At 48.8% G+C, this 21,935-nt stretch overlaps 1 protein-coding gene across 8 annotated transcripts in view; it reads left to right on the top strand.

The window, feature by feature from the left end:
• MYH10 (myosin heavy chain 10) overlaps positions 1–21,935 on the top strand; it is a 138,385-nt gene that overhangs the window by 106,484 nt on the left and 9,966 nt on the right. For all 8 annotated transcript variants that reach the window (XR_005017736.1, XM_036836191.1, XM_036836184.1 and 5 more), the window contains 15 exons: positions 467–575; positions 656–787; positions 1,674–1,880; positions 6,301–6,438; positions 7,235–7,358; positions 8,655–8,826; positions 9,938–10,150; positions 12,527–12,671; positions 13,243–13,449; positions 14,562–14,666; positions 15,802–15,954; positions 16,297–16,545; positions 16,828–17,040; positions 18,620–18,832; positions 19,886–20,047. Coding sequence is in view for 7 of the 8 variants with exons in the window: in XM_036836191.1 (XP_036692086.1) it covers positions 467–575; positions 656–787; positions 1,674–1,880; positions 6,301–6,438; positions 7,235–7,358; positions 8,655–8,826; positions 9,938–10,150; positions 12,527–12,671; positions 13,243–13,449; positions 14,562–14,666; positions 15,802–15,954; positions 16,297–16,545; positions 16,828–17,040; positions 18,620–18,832; positions 19,886–20,047 (2,542 nt within the window). In the remaining variant the exon portion in view is untranslated. The remainder of the gene's footprint in view (positions 1–466; positions 576–655; positions 788–1,673; positions 1,881–6,300; positions 6,439–7,234; positions 7,359–8,654; positions 8,827–9,937; positions 10,151–12,526; positions 12,672–13,242; positions 13,450–14,561; positions 14,667–15,801; positions 15,955–16,296; positions 16,546–16,827; positions 17,041–18,619; positions 18,833–19,885; positions 20,048–21,935) is intronic.

Here is a 21,935-nt window from a genome sequence, read left to right as displayed (position 1 = left end):
GGACGTGGTCATGTCCCCGCTCCCCAGCCCAGCCCACAAAGAACATTTACCTCTAGGCAGTCTCCTATGACAGCAGCTGTCAAAGCACAGTTCGTTCTTATTTGCTGTAGACTGAATGTGTCCCCCAGATTCGTGTGCCAGAATCTAATCCTCAGTGGGATGGTGTTTGGAGGTGGGGCCTTTGGGGTGATTAGTGCATGAAGGTGGAGCCCTCATGAATGGGATTAGTGTCCTCATGAGCGAGACCCCACAGAGCTTCCTTGCCCTTCCCCCATGTGAGGCGACAGCAAGAAGAAGCTGTCAGTGAGGAAGTGGGTCCTCGGCAGGCACGGAATCTGCCGGGGCCATGATCCTGGACTTCCCAGCCTCCAGAACTGTGAGAGATAAATGTTTGTTGTTTACAAGCAAAACAAAACAAAAACAAAACCACAGTTTTCTTTAACTAGTTTTCCTTCCTCTTCTTCAGGGCCTTCGCCAAGAAGCAGCAGCAGCTGAGCGCCCTGAAGGTGCTGCAGCGCAACTGCGCCGCGTACCTGAAGCTGCGGCACTGGCAGTGGTGGCGCGTCTTCACCAAGGTGGGCGCCCGGGACCAAGAGGAGCCCAGGGGCGGGGAGGTGCAGGGTGTGACAGTCAGTGTTCAATGTCGTGAATGTAGGTGAAGCCGCTCCTACAAGTCACTCGCCAGGAGGAGGAACTCCAGGCCAAAGACGAAGAGCTGCTGAAGGTGAAAGAGAAGCAGACAAAGGTGGAAGGGGAGCTGGAGGAGATGGAGAGGAAGCACCAGCAGGTACAGCTCCCCGGTTCCCGCTCAGCCCTGAGTGAAGATGCGCGACCCCGCGGATAGGGACCCACCCAGTGAATTCCGAAGAAACAGCATCTTGTTTTGTGTGTATTCTTCACTCCTTTCCAAAGCATAGACGTTTGAGCATAGAGGTAGCAGATGTATTAGGCCAAGCATCGGGGTATATATAAACTGAAATCAGCTTGACCTCTTGCATTTTTGCCTTTGTCACCCGTTGGACACCCAGATGATCACGTTTGCTATCAGGTGTGCGTTTAACACCAGTGAGACTTATCCTGGTATTAGCACCTTCCTATGACTGCTCACAAGGGACCTAGAAAAAAGTAAAAGGATGAGACAGTACAAGGCAACCCCCCTGCCTGCTCTCCAGCCGCAGTGGTCTTGAGTCCACACCCCGTTCTCAGGAAGCTGTGCTTCATGGACAAAGCAGAGACTCAGGAAATGTTTGTAGCTGACAGTGATAGGACTGATGTGTTCAGGGCCAAAACGTTTTAACAGTAGAGGCCAGAATATCATTTGATACCAGACAGCTTCAGTCACCATGAACTTCATAGCATTTGCATAATATTTCCCCTCCTATTCTTTGGTCCCTTTGTGAATTACCTTAATAGTAAGAAAGGGAATTCTTTAAAATAGCATGAATTTAATATGTATTATTCAGGATAACATTTTTCATTGTTTCTGTTGTCTCAAGTTTTCACCCAGCTTATTTTGCTAGAGCCGAAGACATATTTGAAAGTTTTGCGAGTGATGTTATATATTTTTAACTCTGGGTTTCTTGGGTGGCCTGCACTGACCACTGGAGTCCCAGTGACCGTCTCTTGTGCATAACTGGCCAGTCATAGCACCGGATGCTTTATTGTGATTGCAGCTGCTAGAAGAGAAGAATATCCTGGCAGAGCAGCTACAGGCAGAGACTGAGCTCTTTGCTGAAGCAGAAGAGATGAGGGCAAGACTTGCTGCTAAAAAGCAGGAATTAGAAGAGATTCTCCATGACTTGGAGTCTAGGGTTGAAGAAGAAGAAGAAAGAAACCAAATCCTCCAAAATGAAAAGAAGAAAATGCAAGCACACATTCAGGTATCTGTGATGAGTTTCATTTAGGAGTATAGTTTGGGTTTTCCAGATGGATCTGTGGAGTGAATAGACGCTATGGGTTTGGATTCTTGTGTCCATCGAGGAGCAGAAGGAGCCTAAGTAATAAGTCGTTTCTCCCCCCCCACCCCCCCCACCCCTTTAAAAGATCATTTGAAGCACACATATAATAGATTCCTTCAAAAGTAGATTTGTTTTTGTTTTTTTTTTAAAGTTTTATATATTTATTTATGGCTGTGTTGGGTCTTCGTTTCTGTGCGAGGGCTTTCTCCAGGTGTGGCAAGTGAGGGCCACTCTTCATCGCAGTGCGCGGGCCTCTCACTATTGCGGCCTCTCTTGTCGCGGAGGACAGGCTCCAGATGCGCAAGCTCAGTAATTGTGGCTCACGGGCCCAGCTGCTCCGCGGCACGTGGGATCTTCCGGGACCAGGGCTCGAACCCGTGTCCCCTGCATTGGCAGGCGGATTCTTAACCACTGCGCCACCAGGGAAGCCCCAGATTTGTTATTTTGAACAGGAATCTTTTTTATGTTCTGATGTGGCATCTTAGAGGATGCAAAGTGATTCAGAGTAGAAACATCCCAGGGTCTGTGGGGACGGAGTTTGTTCTTTGTGTTATCATTAATAATTCCACTGCTCACTCCATTCATTAGAGAGACACCTACGAGGTGGTTTGGTTCATAAGAAATGCTCAGCACTGACGCAGGAGGTGGCCAGGAATCAGAATACAACACTTAGCCCTTCCTGCTGGTAGCTGCTTTCTTAGGAGAGCCAGCTGTCCTCACATGAAGCACAGCTGTCTCTGTGATTGAATACCCAGATGAGTGACCCAGACAACAGTGTGCCTGTACCCTGAGACACGTTCTCCTGGAACCCCACCCCAGCCTATCCAGCATGGCCTTGAGAGTCAGGGTGTCTGCATCTGCCACCACTGCTTCACAGGTCCAGTACCAAACTTTCTTTCTTCCAGATCTCTCCCCCACCACTTAGCTTATCTTTGCAAAGCACAGACATTTCAGACATTTCTCAAAACCACGAAAGATATCATATTATTTCCTTGGCAAGTACCCCATACAATAAATTGTCTAGGCCCTCTCCACTCTTCAACACAAACAGCTTTCCAGTATCCCATAATAGGTTGGCAAAATATCACAAAAGCTGTAAAAAGTACACATTAATCCAGCAATTCTAGTTCTAGGACTTTAAGCATAAATCAGTGGAAGCCTACTAATTATCTAACAATAGGGGATTCTTTTTTTTTTTTTTTTATAAATTTATTGATTTTTGGCTGTGTTGGGTCTTCGTTGCTGCTCACAGGCTTTCTCTAGTTGCAGCGAGCGGGGGCTACTCTTTGTTGCGGTGCGCGGGCTTCTCATTGCAGTGGCTTCTCTTGTTGCAGAGCACGGGCTCTAGGTGCGCGGGCTTCAGTAGTTGTAGCATGCGGGCTCAGTAGTTGTGGCTCGTGGGCTGTAGAGCGCAGGCTCAGTAGTTGTGGCGCACGGGCTTAGTTGCTCCGTGGCATGTGGGATCTTCCCGGACCAGGGCTTGAACCCGTGTCCCCTGCATTGGCAGGCGGATTCTTAACCACTGCACCACCAGGGAAGCCCCAATAGGGGATTCTTAAACTACGGTAATAATATACAGTTATAAATTAAAAAGGTGTTTATTTTTATGGGTATTTATATTAAGAGAGTTGCAAAAGAGTATACACAATAAGCTCTAACTAAAAGTATATAACTTACAAACTATGTATGATTTTTATAAGGGAACGTACAGAAGATCTAGAATAATAGTCACCAATAATAGTGAGCTCTGGTGGTATTATCAACAGTTTTGATATTCTCTTTTTTTTTTAACTTTTTATTTTATATTGGAGTATAGTTGATTAACAATGTTGTGATAGTTTCAGGTATACAGCAAAGTAATTCAGTTATACATATACATGTATCCTTTTTCAAATTCTTTTTCCATTTTGATTTTCTCTTTGTTTCAGAGCATGTGCTCATTTCAGTGATAATATTTTACTCATACCGGGTAAGGTCACCCAAAGTCATCTCGTCTCCCCAACCTACTGTTTTATGCTCCACGTTTTAACAACTTCACATGAAATGCTTGCATTACTCTCTTTAGAAAACAAGCATTTCCTTGTAAGAACAGGGTTTTTGTTGTTGTTTTTTGCTTGTTTTGTTTTTCAATACTTTTCATCTTCATAACCTTTACTCTAGACTCTTTCACTGGGTTTTCGCACTGTTATCTTAATATCTCCATTGTAAATTCAAACACATTATAAAATATTTATGGTAATGTTATTATTAAATATTAGTTTTTTCCCCCTTTTATGGAATATCTGAGATTCTATATTAACTGCATGGCCCTTGGGAAAACCCAACCTTGTTGGTCTCTTGTCCTTTTTTTTTTTCCCCCGCCTGTGAGGCTTTCAGGGATTTCTGATCTGTCTCCTTTTCAACCAAAAACTACTAGAGCTGTTTTTGGTTTTTGTTTTGTTTTCAATATTAATTTCCTGATTATAACACTATATTGTAGAATACCCAGAGAATACAAAATAGCACTTATAAGTTTCCTCCCACCCATCATCCCATTATCCCTATTATTTTTTTGCATATATTTCTGAACAGATATATGTGGATTCATTTATTAATTGAATTACACTGGACCCACTGTTCTGTTCACTGCTTTTGTCACCTTAGGAGTGTGCAGTGCAGGGATGCAGTGGACAAAATCCAGACTCTGGGAAACTGTAGGACAAATGACCTGTGGGGTTTTTTTGGTTTTTTTTTTTAACAAATAAATGGTGAGAAAAAGGGAGGAGAAAGAAATTTAAGGGAACCTAGAGATTAAAGCAGTCTTAAGGGTCTTATCAGTCAATCACAATGTGTGAACCTTATTTGGATTCCAGTTCAAACAAGTGTACTTTTAAATGGTCTTCATCTTTTAGAGATAGAGCCTGAAGGTTTACAGATGAAATATGATGTCTGGGATTTCCTTCAAAATAATGCACGGGGAGGAGGGAGAAGCTGGAGGTTTAGAAGTGACCACTGACCATTAGCTGATGCTTGTTAAGCTTGGGCTGATGCATTTGTGTCAGGGTCACCGTGCTACTCTGTACTTATATGTGTGTTTGAAGTTTTTCACAAAAAAAGTTAATCTTGTGCAGAGGTTTCATTACAGAATCAACTGTGGTAAATTATTGAGCCAAAGTTACCCTTGAAAGTTTCTTTTTTTTAACCTCTGTGTTTATGAGCTTTTATTTATTATTATTTTTATATATAAATTTATTTCTTTCTTTATTTTTGGCTGCGTTGGGTCTTCGTTGCTGCACATGGGCTTTCTCTAGTTGCAGCGAACGGGGCCTACTCTTCGTTGCGGTGTGCGGGCTTCTCATTGCAGTGGCTTCTCTGGTTGCGGAGCACGGGCTCTAGGCTCGCGGGCTTCAGTAGTTGTGGCACGCAGGCTTCAGTAGTTGTGGCTCTTGGGCTCTAGAGCATAGGCTCAGTAGTTGCGGCGCACGGGCTTGGTTGCTCCGCGGCATGTGGGATCTTCCCGGACCAGGGCTTGAACCCGTGCCCCTTGCATTGGCAGGCGGATTCTTAACCACTGTGCCACCACGGAAGTCCCTTGAAAGTTTTTTAAACTGGCCATATATTGATTTGTACATACAACTCTGTTCTGTAATGCATATGTTTATTAGCTACAATAACGTAGGGCATGAAATAAAGAGAAGTGTGTTATAGGAAACCCATGTGTAAACTCTGGAATCCCACCCAGTTTGGTGATGCGCTCATGTTGTGAACGGCACGGCACACCTGACCTGAGACAGCCCTTTCTCACCGACCTGTACTATTTCCATGGTTGTTTCTTAGTCGTCTTTCTCTTCTCTTTTGGCTAAACAGACATAGTAGAATGAATGAAGTATGTGTTTGATGTAGTTGGACTGTATTATTCAATTTCCCTGTGTTACTACTGTTCTAAAGTACGGATTTTAATAACTACACGTTATCCCATTTTCCAAATATACCCACTTTTAATCACCAAGACTTTTCTGAAGTATGTTCATAGTTCCTCAGTATGATAAATAACACTTTGCTACAGGTCTCTTAAATATAAATCACATCTGTGCCTTTTCCTGAAATTGCTGGTTTAAAAGAAATGCTCTTTTTCAAAGCTGCTGCATTTTCCCATGTTGGCTTCTAGAAGGACTGACGCACTTTGTACTTAACCTATAGTGGACACAAGTGTCTGTTTCACATAATTACATTTTATATTTTTAAAAATAACCCTGCCATTTTGAAAATCAAGAATTGGCATTTCATTTTGACCTTGCTCGTTAGCATGTGTAGAATCTCGTAGAGAAAGTGTGGAGACTGACCACGTGTACTTCTCCCCAAGGACCTGGAGGAGCAGCTGGACGAGGAGGAGGGGGCTCGCCAGAAACTGCAGCTGGAGAAGGTGACGGCGGAGGCCAAGATCAAGAAGATGGAAGAGGAGATCCTGCTTCTCGAGGACCAAAATTCCAAATTTATCAAAGTAAGAGACTATTTCCATTTAAGAGCTGATTTTCTTTTTATTTTTATTTTTTTAATAGGTTTATTTTATTTATTTATTTTTGGCTGCGTTGGGTCTTCGTTGCTGTGTGTGGGCTTTCTCTAGTTGCGGCGAGCGGGGGCTACTCTTCGTTGTGGTGTGTGGGCTACTCATTGCGGTGGCTTCTCTTGTTGCAGAGCACGGGCTCTAGGTGCACAGGCTTCAGTAGTTGTGGCACGCAGGCTCAGTAGTTGTGGTTCGCGGGCTCTAGAGTGCAGGCTCAGTAGTTGTGGTGCACGGGCTTAGTTGCTCCGCGGCATGTGGGATCCTCCCGGGCCAGGGCTCGAACCCATGTCCCCTGCATTGGCAGGCGGATTCTTAACCACTGCGCCACCAGGGGAGTCCAAGAGCTGATTTTAGAATATGGAAAATACTTGTGTCAATGCTCTCACTGAAAGTGGCTTCAAACAGGAAATTCTCAAGATTTCAAGTTCATTTATTCAGTTTTCTCTCTTAAGTCTCTACAGATATATAGTCGGTATAGATTTCTAAAGACAGAAATTATTTAATTTTTTTAATCCACCAAATATCCTTTTAATCCCTGAGATGATTGAACGTGCACATTTTGTGCCCTTTGGACACTGACCGACGACTTGTTCCCGTCTGGGCGGTAATACATTCAGCACCTGCTGCGGGACTGCAGGCCAGGCGGGCGGGCCAACGTTACTTGTTTTCTAAGTAATAACCAAACCCAGTTGTCACTTTGAATGCCTTTTCTGAAGCCGTTTTTCCTATTCAGGAAAAGAAACTCATGGAAGATCGCATTGCTGAGTGTTCCTCTCAGCTGGCTGAAGAGGAAGAAAAGGCAAAAAACCTGGCCAAGATCAGGAATAAGCAAGAAGTGATGATCTCAGATTTAGAAGGTGAGTGTTGGAGGTTAGAGAAATTTAGGGCTAGGACATGTGAGCCTTTAGATTTTACTTAAATCAGAACATGCTGTAATAGAATATGTACATGCGGATTGCTCATCAGTTTGGGTTCAACTATTAAAATAGGCCTCTTATATGGTGTTGTCATTTGCCTAGTCACCAAGTATTTAGCGCCATCAAACGGCACTAAATTATCTTTAAACTTTTACTTTTTAAAGTTAGGTCCTGTAGTAAAATAGATTGCCCTTTGGTGGACACAGGTGGGACCTAAATTAAGTTTGAGCTGTACGGGCCGTTAAATTTGTTTGTGTTTGATCTAAATGCTGCGTCGAGGTGCCTAGGTTTCCCTTCACAAAGGGACAGCTGCTGACACAAAACCTGGCAGGGACAGGAGACTCTGCAGGGTAGCAGTGTCTCACTCTGGTGGCCCAAGTCATGCCCACAAATGCTAGGATTTTTGCAAAATGGATCACTGCCTTCTGCAAAAGAAATAAGAGGGTGGAAGTTGGAAAGAGCCCAGAAAACCTTCCCTTTGACCCACAGCTGGAGACTGGCATCGACAGAGGGGGAAGAGCGTGGCTCTTAACACCATGCTGTCGCGTGGTCGTTTATAACGGGGAGAAAATGAGTGGTTTCTAAAACAGTATTTAGGATTTTGTTGTCCTCCTTGTTGTCAGCCTGAAATTCTTTCCATAAACCGTTCTTACCCGTAGGCGATTCTTCTGGGAAGGGTAGGTAGGCCTGTCCTTTTCTCACCTGATTGATGGGCGGGTGAGGACAGAGTGTGAATGGAAGCATCCCCGGCCCTAATTAAGGAATCACTGCAGGATTCAGAGGGCGGGCGGGAGAGATGCCCACACTCTGCCCTCTCGCCCTCAGGGCTCAGGAACTGCAGTCTTGGGTTCAAACCAGGGATTCCCGGTGAAAGGGGAGTTGGGTGACAGGAGTCACACGCCGCCCGGCCTGTGCCAAGCCCTCTGCAATCCCGGGCACAGCACGGGGTCCAGGTCACTTTGGCTCTGATAGCGGGGGCCCGCTCCCTGTGGAAGGACATCCTTAGAATCCTCCCAGTTTCTTCCTGAAAATTCCACCCTCCTACTAATGTATCTCGCCTTTGGTTTGATCTTAATGGGTTTCAGGTGATGGAGCGGTTGGCAGGATGATATTAAGGCAGCGACATGCTTTAGAATACAATGGCTAATTTTCAACTTTAATCAGTTTATATTTTGAATTTGTCCATATGGAGTGACATTCAGTGTGTTGAGGGGCTTCTTGTATCTTGCCCTAAAGAGCGCTTAAAGAAGGAGGAGAAGACCCGCCAGGAACTGGAAAAGGCCAAAAGGAAACTGGACGGCGAGACCACGGACCTGCAGGACCAGATCGCTGAGCTCCAGGCACAGATTGACGAGCTCAAGATCCAGGTGGCCAAGAAGGAGGAGGAGCTGCAGGGCGCCCTGGCCAGGTCTGCACTAGGCATGTGGCTGGAGGGGGATTCCCGACAGATGAGACCCTGGGACACTGACTTATGGCCTCCTTGTCACTGGGTGTGACACGGGCCTGGGAGACCCCGGAGCATTTGTGTCAGGGCAGCCAGAAAATCTCATCAATCCTTCTTGGTATTTATACTTAAAAATCACGAGTCATATCATGAAATCCTTGGAAATTCACACCTGAACAGTTTTAACCATATCAAATGTTCTGGTTTCTGTACGTTACAGATTAATTTCAATATGATTTAGAAGTTTAGAGGAAATCACTTTTCAGAAATATTCCCCCCTCTTCTAGCATGATTTGCTATTCAGTCCTAAACCATTCAGTTACAGAATGCAAGTCATATATAGTAAATACATTTATACCTAATATTTCATTTCTTTATAAAGAATAACTATTTGGCTACATGGTCATAGGACTCAGTTTAATTTATAATTTATTACAATCTTCTTGATTGTAATAAATTATAAATTAAACTGAGTCCTATGACGAAAATCTTATAACAGAAATTCTTCTCCGCCTCTGTCACTGTTAGTCTTTCTTTGGCCACTTACAGAGGTGAGGGCTGCAACCCAGAACTAAAATTCTCCATTTGCTCCCATGTGTCAGCTTCCCCTCCCTCACCTCACACTTCCCACCTATCCCCGGTCAGAACATCCACCCACATTAAACCACACGTGAGCAAAAAGATGCACCAGAGGATAGAGAAAGCGTAGAGTGGAGGGTGTGAAGGTGGCGGGTCTGCTTCCACTTTGTTCCAAGAACTTCTCTGAATTTGCAGATTCGCTGTGGGCTGGAACCAATCTGACGGACAAGACCGCTACCTTGAGCAGTGTTTTAACTAGAAGAACATTTGCTTGAGAGGGAATTTTTAAATATTATAATCCTTAAAGTGAGATGGTCCTCCCTTTTCACGGAGAACTTTATTAGCCTTTTGGACAGGACCCAGACTCCATCCTGATACCAGCTCTGGGCCTCCAAGCCGTGGGCTGTGGGCTGGGGGTGGTGTCTCAGGGTCTCCTTGTGGGAAGAGCCCCCGGGCGCCGGCTCTGAGCGCTTCCCGTGCCCGGGTGTCTCCGCAGGGGTGACGACGAGACACTGCACAAGAACAACGCGCTTAAAGTCGTGCGAGAGCTGCAAGCCCAGCTTGCTGAGCTGCAGGAAGACTTTGAATCCGAGAAGGCTTCGCGGAACAAGGCGGAAAAGCAGAAGAGGGACTTGAGTGAGGAGCTGGAAGCTCTGAAGACAGAGCTTGAGGACACGCTGGACACCACGGCAGCTCAGCAGGAGCTGCGGTAAGCGGGGGCAGAGCAGAGATGCTCGTCCTCGGGGAGGGCGGTGTTTTCCTGTATGCTGTCACTTCAAGCATCCTCTCTCCCTCCTGGAAACAGTGGCAGGTGGAACGGTAACAAAATCTTGGTGGTTAGAAACCAACCTGCCTGTAGGTAGAAAGCACAGGGTAGGTGGATGAGGGAGGTGTGATCAGAAAAGCCCCAGGTACGCACACAGGGCTGGAGGGAGAGTTACACCTGAACCAAGTAAGGCGGGGGGCTCAGGGGCCAGAGGGCTAGAGGGGACAGACACAGAAACAGGAGGAGATGGGGGTGTTTGGGCATCTGCTGGCTGCGGCAATTGGTTTGATGAACAGTGGTGCAGAAACAGACGAGAAGGAGGCCCGTGTCCACAGAGACAAAAGGACGGGTGAGTGCAGGTACCCACGTAACAGATGGGCCAGCCGCCGAGCGCAGGCAAGAGGAAAGTGACGCGCGCAGCCAGACACGACTCACGGGAAGCCCCGGGAGAGCGCGCGCAGCTAGCGGTGGGCAGGTGGGCTGCCTGAGGCCCCTGCTGGCCTCCTCCTGACCGGCTCCTCCCCCCTCAAGACCAAGCTGCCGGCCGCGTGAGGCCAGCCCAGGAATCCCCAGGCTGCCTCGGCGGGTAGACCTGGCCGTGCACATGCTCGCACGCGCGCACACACCCGCACCGCTGCCGCCTGTCCCAGGCTGTGAGTGGTGGGAAGGGGAGCCTGCCCCCGAGAAGGGGCTCAGGGAGAGCCTGCAGCAAGGCGAGCGCAGTAGGGGTCATTTACAGAGGCAGTGGGTAGGGGCGCGTGCCCGTCGGGTGCCGAGCCGCCAGGTGAGGTCAGACGGTGGGTGTCCGGAGCGCTCAGTGCTGAAGAAACGGAGGAGGTGAGCCCGGTAGCGTGCCAGGGACTTTGCCCGCGAGCACGCAGGGTATGTCCCCGCAGAGCCACCTGAGCCAGTGGGGCTAGGGGCTCCTACCCGCCTCCACAGAGCAGCTCTGCTTTTAGCAGTTTTAAGTCCTGGCCTTGTCTTTAAAATACCTGCTTTTTAAATATCTGGAAACCACTGAACTGTGGGCTGGAACCCACAGTCTAATGATTAGACTTGGTTGAAATAGCCATTCTCAGCTGGGCTTTCAACCACGGTAGAAAAAAAGGTTCTGCTCACTTCTTCCCTTCAAATCTTGTTTAAAAAAAAAAAAAAGTACCAATGATATGCCCCTTTTTTTTTTTTTTAATTTTTTTGGCCACACTGCACGGCTTGCAGGATCTTAGTTCCCCGACCAGGGATCAAACCCACCCTCCTTGCATTGGAAGCACGGAGTCTTAACCAGCGGACCTCCAGGGAAGCCCAGTATGTGCATATTTGTTAAAACCGTGGATGTGCTCCAGCACAGCACTCCCTGCTTCTGCTGGTGAAGGGGTCGGACGGCCTGCAGCTCCGATGCGTCAGGGGAAGTGGTGTTGCCATCTGGTCGATGGGGGGTGGACTGAAGCAACCTCGGTGGGGCCTGTCTCGCTGGGCTGGTGCCGCTCCTCCACCGCCAGCACCCACCCCGCCTCTGCACGGAAGCTGGCAGAGGCCAAGGCCAGACCCCCGCACGCCTTTCGCCTCCAGCGAACGTGTGGCCGAGCCCGGCTGCGCCACCGCGACGCCGGTGGCTCCCTTCGTCTGGTGACCTGCCACCCCGGAGCTAGAAGCCACCTGGGCCCCTTTTCTCTTTGCCGCAGCTGGTCGCAGCCCCTAGATTTCTCTTCCTTGTAAAGAGAGGAAAGTGCGCCCACACAGCAATCAGCATGTATGTCACTGTTCTAACTGGCTACGGGTTTTAGAGCAAGTTTGCCAGAGTTGTGCTTCAGGATGATTGGAAAGTTACTGCTCTCTAAGCTCTCCGTGTTACGGCAGCTCTCAGCAGGAGCGGTATTTACCTTAACTGGTTTCAGCATTAAGCTGTGCGCTTAAACCTGATGCTCGGCCCCACTTTTGTCGGGGTGCAGTGTCCTGCCTGATGAGCCTTTACCAGCGCTTTTGGGGATTTACCCTCTTCCGGTTTTATTGAAATGCCAGCTGGTGCTGTGGCAGGCATTTTGGCATCTTGTGTTAAGCAGCGCCTGGCCTGTGATGCACCCAGGCTGCCCCGAACGTCCGAAGACCCTTAGGGACGTTACACCGTGTCTCGACTGTAAGTCGCATGTGGAATGGGGGTCGTGCTGGTTCTGGAAGGCTTCCCGCTACCACAGTAACAGACACGCCAGCCTCCTGGAATCCATGCCATGTTTCAAACAAAAGCAGAACTTTAAAAATGTGCATTTAATTTAGTCATTCAACTAATCCTGAGCTTTTCCCTCTAAAATTATGTTTCTCTAGCACCAAACGTGAACAAGAAGTGGCAGAGCTGAAGAAGGCTCTTGAGGAGGAAACGAAGAACCACGAGGCTCAGATCCAGGACATGAGGCAGAGGCACGCGACCGCCCTGGAGGAGCTCTCGGAGCAGCTGGAGCAGGCGAAGCGGGTAGGACGCGTCGGTGGGCAGCGCGGGCGGCCAGATGCCCCCGCGGCGGCTGCTTTCTGAAAGCACACTGCTGGCCTGGGAGAGCCAGGCGCCCTTGATGTTATTTTAGAATGCCATATTCCTCTCACCGATAACCCTCTTCCTCCTGATGACTTAGCTCTAAACCTTCAGCAGCTGGAAGTCTGCTCTCGCTCACCTGCTGCCCGGAAGTCGCCCGGCCCTTCAAGTGTTCCAGGTGCCCCATCCCTCCTGCCCCCCGTCTGCCTCAGGCACCGCACACGTCGTTCCCGCTTCCGTATCTCACGTGCTGGCTCCCCGCACTGCTGCCAGCGCGCCCCCCCCCCCCCCCCGCCCAGACTGTATCTGCTGCCCTGAGCGGTGTGTACAGGGGTGCTCCACCCACAGAAGTCTTCACGCTACACGAACAGCAGGTGTCTTCCTTCATTTATGCAACAGATGTCGACTGCAGCCTCACTCCGTGTCAGCACAGTTCTCCGGATCCCAAAGCCATGCCCTTTGCGTCGTCTGTTGTAAAACTGCTAGTGAACTCTTTTTCCCTCCTCTCTCCTAGTTCAAAGCAAATCTGGAGAAGAACAAGCAGGGCCTGGAGACAGACAACAAGGAGCTGGCGTGCGAGGTGAAGGTGTTGCAGCAGGTCAAGGCCGAGTCTGAGCACAAGCGGAAGAAGCTGGACGCCCAAGTCCAGGAGCTCCACGCCAAGGTCTCGGAAGGAGACAGACTCAGGGTGGAACTGGCCGAGAAAGCGAACAAGTTACAGGTAGGCCTGGACAGCCTTGACGTCGCCCCCAGTGTCTGGCGGGGTTGGGGGGGAGGGGACTGACACTGGGGGCGCCCGGGCTGCCCCAGGTCCACATGAGGCTCCTTGTGTTGTCCTCCCACTTGAAGCTCACAGCGCCCCCCGGGTGAGTCTGGTGGACGAGGACATGAGAAGCTCGCCTGCCTCTGGGCTCTGCTGAGTCCACAGCCCTCCCCGCCCCACTGCTGCCAAGACTGATGAAGCGGGGGATCTCTGAAGGGCGTTGCTAAAATGAGGATAAACAGAAACGCCATCAGCTTGAGTTTCAAGTATAGAAACGTCCTCCGTGTGCCTTGCCTTTGCTCACGTGACTAGAGGACAGACTAGGACGAAGGGCGACTCCTGTCCCTCTTGTCGAAGACCCACTGGCCCCACAAAAAACACAGAAGGTCTTACGCCACGGGGGTTTCTGAGGGGGAGGTATTTTAGAGCTATCGTTAATTAAACACGAAAAAGAAAAAAATGTTTTTACCACGTTATTCATAAAATCCGACCATAAGAAATGGCTACATATTCATGATAAATATATCATACCAGATTTTCTTTCAGCTTAAAAAGAACTGTGGGCTGTGACTCTTAGAATTTAAACTTCTTTGAATCTGTGGGATAAAGTTTTCAAGTTCTCTAAGAAAATGAATACTTGCGCCCCCTACCCACCTCCCCCCAGCATATGGACAGTGCATCTTCGTGTGAAAAAGGGTTAAAATAAACCACCTGCTGGTCTTGAGCCTCCTCACATAGGAAAGCAGCCACTCTTTCAGAGGCTTTGGTATAATTTTTGTCTCTTGACGCTGAATCACAAGAGAGCAAGCCAGTTAGGAGAACGCCCTCCACGCGCGGGCTGTGCCGTCCGAAGCGTCCCTGGCCGGGTGGTAGGGGAGGCTGTCTGCGGTGGCCGGCTCCGGGCCTGCTCGTGCGGGCGGTAGACTCTCGGCGGTGAGCCCTCCGTAGCTGAGGCCGGCCCCTCCTCCCCACGACATGCTCGCTCCGTGTGCATTTAGGGTCCAGAGCCACCACTCGTTTCTCTCTGCCTACTGCTGAAGTGAGTCATAACCTTTCACTCCTCCTTGCAGAATGAATTGGATAATGTCTCAACTCTTCTAGAAGAAGCAGAGAAAAAGGGTATTAAGTTTGCCAAGGACGCAGCTGGTCTTGAGTCTCAACTCCAGGACACACAGGTATTCCCCCAGGGGTGGGGCGTTAATAGTAACTTTGCTGTTTCTGTGATCTGTAAGTTGGTGAAACATGCTATCCCCAGAACTGCCCTCTTATCACCTCTGATCTTCTGCTCTACTTTTTTTTCTTTATATAAATTTATTTATTTATTTATTTTTGGCCGTGTTGGGTCTTCGTTGCTGCTCACGGGCTTTCTCTAGTTGCGGCGAGCGGGGGCTACTCTTCGCTGCGGTGCGCGGGCTTCTCATTGCGGTGGCTTCTCTTGCTGCAGAGCACGGGCTCTAGGCGCGCGGGCTTCAGTAGTTGTGTCTCGCGGGCTCTAGAGCGCAGGCTCAGTAGTTGTGGCACACGGGCTTAGTTGCTCCATGGCATGTGGGATCTTCCCGGAGCAGGGCTCAAACCCCTGTCCCCTGCATGGGCAGGCGGATTCTTAACCACTGCACCACCAGGGAAACCATTCTGCTCTACGTTTTTTTTCAACCATCTTGCACCAAAACCAGCCCTCATGCTCAGGAACTCACCTTTGAGCTCATATCTAGAGCCTGCGGTTCCTGTGTCTGGCAGGCATGTGGGTGCCTGGGAGGCGGCTCTTGCTGTCTGGCCGGGCGCTGCCTGGGGTGTGGTTCACCAGGCAGCGGTCCTGTTATACATTTGTGCGTTGCTGGCCATTTTAGACATTTTCTCATGGTTTTTGTTCATTAACGCTGACCTGAGAGAAACAGGAAAGGATTCCAGGAGTGATAAAAGATGTGGGAAAGGGAAGCTCGCAGGTCCCTGGCCTGGGCCCCTGTGGGGTGACACTGCCATTGCTCGTGAACAAGTTTGTTTTTGGTTTTTTTGGCCATACTGCATGGCTTGCGGGATCGTGGTTCCCTGACCAGGGATTGAACCTGCGCCCTCAGCAGTGAAAGCGCGGAGTCCTAACCATTGGACTGCCAGGGAATTCCCTCGTGAACAACTTTAAAGCAATATTGTATTAAGGGCACTTGTTAAATGATCAGGTGTGTTTTAAAATCACTTGTTTGTTAACATCACTGGGTATTTCTCACACACTGAGACTCTGTTTTTTTTAGCAGAGGCATTGTGGTTTGGGTGATTACCATAACCTAAGTACTGACCGTTTATAAAAATAAACAGGAGCTTCTTCAGGAAGAGACACGCCAGAAACTGAACCTGAGCAGTCGGATCCGGCAGCTGGAGGAGGAGAAGAACAGCCTTCAGGAGCAGCAGGAGGAGGAGGAGGAGGCCAGGAAGAACCTGGAAAAGCAGGTGCTGGCCCTGCAGGCCCAGGTGCGTGATCCACTTGGGACGCTGTGTGGCCTCAACGTGTGTGTTTAGCAGCTAACGTCCCTGCCCTGCTGGGTGGTTTCAACTCCATTTGGGACAGTTAATTGGGTCTTGTTGGGAGCAAAGTAAAGACCCTCAGACTGTGTCAACTATGTAAATTCCAATCCAGTCATCCTTTTATAGATGATCAGTGAAGAAATTTATGGTCTAAGATTCATTTGCTCAGAAACACATAGTATTGCTTTATATTATTTCTTCTGACAGAATATTGAAAACAAGTTTTATCTTTATTCCTCAAGTGTGAAATCCAGATGAGTTCTTTAATAGTGATCTTTTTTCCCTCAGTTGACAGATACCAAGAAGAAAGTAGATGATGACCTGGGGACAATTGAAAGTTTGGAAGAAGCCAAGAAGAAGCTCCTTAAAGACGTGGAAGCATTGAGCCAGCGCCTGGAGGAGAAGGCCCTGGCCTACGACAAACTGGAGAAGACCAAGAACCGCCTGCAGCAGGAGCTCGATGACCTGCTGGTGGACCTGGACCACCAGCGCCAGATCGTCTCCAACTTGGAGAAGAAGCAGAAGAAGTTCGATCAGGTGGGTGCCCAGCGCTCCCCACCCCTGGGCTCCAGGGCCAGCGCCACACGTGTTTCCTCCTGGCAAAGCCCTCACCTTTGTCATTTCGGCTTAAAATAATCCTTTCTTATTTAAGAGCAATATATATTTATAGCAAAATTGGAAAAAGCAGACCAGCATAAAGAAGGAGACAGGAGAACACCCCTGATATTCTTAGCAGTAATTCAGGCACGTAGCAAATGAGAGGAGTCTGTGTTGCTTCTGTAATCGATTTTTGCTGTTTCCCAACGCCATCCCGTGTAGCTGTTAGCAGAAGAGAAGAACGTCTCTGCCCGCTACGCGGAAGAGCGAGACCGGGCCGAAGCAGAGGCCAGAGAGAAGGAAACCAAAGCCCTGTCCCTGGCCCGCGCCCTTGAGGAGGCGCTGGAGGCCAAGGAAGAGTCTGAGCGGCAGAACAAGCAGCTGCGGGCAGACATGGAGGACCTGATGAGCTCCAAGGACGACGTGGGCAAGAACGTGAGTGTCCCGGGGGCCGGAGCCTTCAGGGCAGGCAGGCGGCTCTGGGAAGGCCCAGCCCTGCAGCGGAGCGGACTGGGAGTGTCTCGGCCGGTATATAAATAGGGGGTTAAAGACTCCCAGGATACGCCATCAGGTTTTCTGCAGTCTGTTCTCGGTTACCTGTGCCAAAGCCAGGCAGGGAGTTCTTGTCGCTTTCACGGGCCCTCCCCGCCCTAAGCTGCATCCTGGCAGGGGTCCTTTTAATGAAGGGTTTCTCTGTTCCTGAGTCTCAGGTGGTTATCAAACGCAAGTACCTGAAGTCCCCTCAGATTGAGGGTAGTGGGATCTGTCTCCTGCACCGAGTGGGGAAGCTGGAGAGGAGGAGCCAGGTGGGACCCCCTTGTCCTCCCACTGCACACGCCTTCCCAAGAGCTGCTGTGATTTTTATTTACCCTACCTCCCTGCCCTAGTGTACGAGGTGTTGAGGATAGTGACGGGGACCCAGGCCTGGGGGTCAGAACAGGTTCAGGGCTTGACTCTCCCCCAAGCTCCCATTTAACCTGTCTAAGCCTAAGTTTCCTCTTCTGTCAAATGGACGTGATACTTGCCTGTTTCATGAAGCTGCTGCAGCTGTGCCCTGAAAAGCATAAAGTCCTCTCTAAAGATAAAAGCTCCTTTTCCTGGGACACGGCCTCTCTGGCCACATCATAAGGGAGGAAGGACTGTCCTACCTTCCTGCTGAGTCTCCTACAGCCTGGGGACCGGCCCCGTGGACAAGAAGAGGCCTCCTAGAGTAGAAATGGCCAGGATTACATAGTAAAATGTAGAGAGAGAATTCCACCACTGATTCCATTTTCTTGTTCCACATTAGTTTTCTTTAGAACAAACGACAGTCCCACATTCATTCCACAAGCATTTCCTTTGTGCCTGTGAAGTGCCGGACACTATGAGACACAGGCCCTCCTCACGCTGTAAGGCTTCTCCTGCCCGCGTGAGCACTGACGTGGCAGTGAACCCCAAAGGGACACATAATAATAGCACCTGCGCACACCTGCCTCAGGATTGTCTCCAGGGTCAGAGGGGACGCGAAGGGGGAGCACCCAGCACGGCGCTTGGCACCAAGAACTCAGTAAACACGTGTGGTGGGGATCTTTGCGCAGAGAAAGGTCAAACCTCTTTTTCACTGTACCCTGCTTTGCGGGCCTCACACACGTAGTATGTAAGTCTCCACATGTGCATTTTCAATACAAATGACCTTTTCCACAGCAAGAGGGATGTACTATGTTAGACACAGACCTCAGGCCAATGGCCAATCAACAGGCAATTCCCCTGACACCATGCTCTTTTTTATTGTTCACCGCTTTTAAAGATCTCTCGGCTTCAAGGTCATGGGAGAGTAACTGATCGACTCTAGAGCACATGTGAATGAAGAAATCAGGCCTGTCATTCAGGTGGCGCGCTCTGAAATGAGGACTAGCGCAGCTGCAGTGGGAGGGAAGGATGCATGTGGGGGAGGGGTGCCTATAAAACAGGAACTGCTGTCCTCGCTTGTCCCTCCACCAAGGGTCATCCCCTCCCTGTGCTTCCCGTGGTCTAGGTTCATGAACTTGAAAAATCCAAACGGGCCCTAGAGCAGCAGGTGGAGGAAATGAGGACCCAGCTGGAAGAGCTGGAAGATGAGCTTCAGGCTACAGAAGACGCCAAGCTTCGCCTGGAGGTCAACATGCAGGCCATGAAGGCCCAGTTCGAGAGGGACTTGCAGGCCAGAGATGAGCAGAACGAGGAGAAGAAGCGGCTCCTCGTTAAACAGGTGGGTCATGGAAGAGCGGCCCCCAGGACAGGGACCGGTTTGTTCTCAAAGCCCAGTTTTGGGTCAATATCTTATTCATTCACATTGGAACATATTAGCTGGAGGAAATTTATTTGGTCATTTGATAATTCTTTAAAGTGTAATACAACTGGTTTTGATTTCCTGTTTCTCACATAATATCACTGCTACTTACAAGCCAGGATATCCACTGAAAAGCCCTTAGTGGAATCTCCAGGGATATGTAGTCAGGTTCAAGTTCTGTGAGTCTTATGAGTATCGATAAAGGGAAGAATCAGTATGTACCTGACAAGGTGATTCAGGGTATTCTGAAGGTCAGATCACACGTCCTCATTAAGCCACTCTTTAAAGGGAAAACTCTAGGTATTTACATTTTTTTAATTTTAAGAAGTTGCTTGGGCACTTATGATTTATATACTTTCCTGAGTGCATGTTAAACTTCTAATTTAAAAGTTTACTTTAAAAATTAATTTTGGATATTTTCTCAGTCCCTTGGAGTTCATGGTATCAAGTCTTGGATCTGAGATATATTTAATTTTGCTTTGTTATTTGCAGTCCACTAATATTTTATTAGTCATTTATTGCTAGATAACAAATTACCTCAAACTTAGTGACTTAAAACAACACACATTAACTGAGTTTCTGTGGGTCGGGAATTCAGAATGGACTTAGCAGGGTGTGTCACCTGAAGGCCTGACTGGGGCTGGAGGGTCTGCATCCTGGCTGGCTTGCCCACGGGGTGCTGGCCCACCCGCAAGGTGCTGGCCCGAGACCTCTGCTCCGGGCACATGGGCCAGTCTCGTTGCATCACTGAGACCATGAGCTCTGCCTCCTTACGTGCCTTTGCTGTGGTCAGTGGAAATGGTTTGTACCAGTGGTGGTGGTTAAAGATCTCTCTGTACAAATTAACTGCTAATAACAGTAATAACTGCCCAGTGGCAGACGGCACCTCTCCAGAGTAACCCGAGCCCTCATGTGCCGGTTCTCTGGGTGGGGCACCGGGTCTGACCAGCGTAACCCGATGCGGTCCATTAGGTGCGGGAGCTGGAGGCTGAGCTGGAGGATGAGCGGAAACAGCGGGCCCTTGCTGTGGCTTCAAAGAAGAAAATGGAAATAGACCTGAAGGACCTGGAAGCGCAGATCGAGGCTGCAAACAAAGCTAGGGATGAAGTGATCAAGCAGCTCCGCAAACTTCAGGTAAGTGCAGCCAGCCGTCAGTCTTTGGTGGTGGTAGGTGTCATCTGGACCTACTTAGATCGAGCGCGACATGGCCCGTGAAGCTGGGGAGAAGGGCTCTGGGCAGCACCCAGCCTGCCATCTTGCCCGCAGGCTCAGGGTTGCCAGGTCACCCCTGCAGAGAGCACAGTGCAGCCGTCAGCCTCGGCTGTGGGTTGGGGCCACAGGCCATAAAGATGTCACATGTGCAGCTCCAGTGTCTACAGTGGACCAGTGCTTGCCCCACTTGGACTGATCGGGGTGGAGTCACCAGCGGGGTGAGCTTTTGGGACTCTGAACAGCCTCTGATGCTCAACTAAACATGCAGCCACTAAGCCACCGAGAGGAGAGTGGTGTCGACTTCCCTCCGCTGGCGCCGTGAGCGTTAGACTTCCCTCCGCTGGCGCCGTGAGCGTTAGACTTCCCTCCGCTGGCGCCGTGAGCGTTAGACTTCCCTCCGCTGGCGCCGTGAGCGTTAGACTTCCCTCCGCTGGCGCCGTGAGCGTTAGACTTCCCTCCGCTGGCGCCGTGAGCGTTAGACTTCCCTCCGCTGGCGCCGTGAGCGTTAGACTTCCCTCCGCTGGCGCCGTGAGCTTTAGACTTCCCTCCGCTGGCGCCGTGAGCGTTAGTGAGCCTTTCCGTCTGATTGAATCATCACTTTTGTGTGTATGTAGCTGAAGTGTTATTTATGACGGCAAAAATGGAAATAACCTAAATGTAGGTGGACTGCCAGCCATTCAAATGATGGGGATATGTATGCAGTGACACAGGAAGATACATAGACATGTAGATATACACATTTAGAAAAAAAGTTTAGAAGGAAAAGTCATCTCTGGATAATAGTTTCATGAGTAACTTATTTGCTTCCTTACACTTTTTTAAAAAGCTAAATACAAAGGTTTTTACTTTGACCAGCTAATTACAAAGAATATAAATTATATTACTATGACTTTAACAGCTTTATGGAGATATAATTCACACACCATTCAATTTACCCATTTAAAGTGTTTTTGCTGTTTTTTTAGAGTATTCATAGGGGCTGTGCGAGCATCACCATCTCATTTTGGACAGTTTGGTTCCCTCTAAAAGAGACCCTGTGCCCATTAGCTGTGACTCCACACTATCTCTGCCACATCCAACATTGATCAACCACTAATCTACTTTCTGTCTCTATAGATTTGCCTATGCTAGACATGTCATATAAATGGAATCCTACAATATGTGGCTTTTTGTGACCAGCTTCTTTCACTTAGCATGTTTTCAAGGTTCACCATGTTGTAGCATAAATAAGTACTTCATTCTTTTTATTACCAAATAATATTCCATCGTTTGGACATACCATATTTTTTTATTAATCCATTCATCAGTTGGCGTTTGAGTTACTTTGACTTTTTAGCTACTATGAATACTGCTGCTATGAACATTCACATATATTTGTGTGGATGTGTGTTTTGCTAGGTTATACGGTAATTCTGTTTGAGAACTGCCCATTCTTTCCACAGCAACATTTTACATTCCTACCAGCTATGTATGAGGATTCCAGTTTCTCTACATCCTCACCAACAATTGCTATTGTCTATCTTTTAATTATAGCCATCCCAGTGGGTATGAAGTGGTATCTCATTGTGGTTTTTTTTTTTTTTATAAATTTATTTATTTATCTTTGGCTGTGTTGGGTCCTCGTTGCTGCGCACGGGCTTTCTCTAGTTGTGGCGAGCGGGGGCTACTCTTCATTGCAGTGCGTGGGCTTCTCATTGCGGTGCCTTCTCTGTTGTGGAGCACAGGCTCTAGGTGCGTGGGCTTCAGTAGTTGTGGCACAAGGGCTCAGTAGTTGTGGCTCGCGGGCTCTAGAGTGCAGGCTCAGTAGTTG

The sequence above is a fragment of the Balaenoptera musculus genome, chromosome 20, assembly GCF_009873245.2.
Source record: "Balaenoptera musculus isolate JJ_BM4_2016_0621 chromosome 20, mBalMus1.pri.v3, whole genome shotgun sequence".
Lineage (NCBI taxonomy): Eukaryota > Metazoa > Chordata > Mammalia > Artiodactyla > Balaenopteridae > Balaenoptera > Balaenoptera musculus.
Note: the sequence above shows the minus strand (reverse complement) of the source record. Positions and strands in the feature narration are given on the sequence as shown.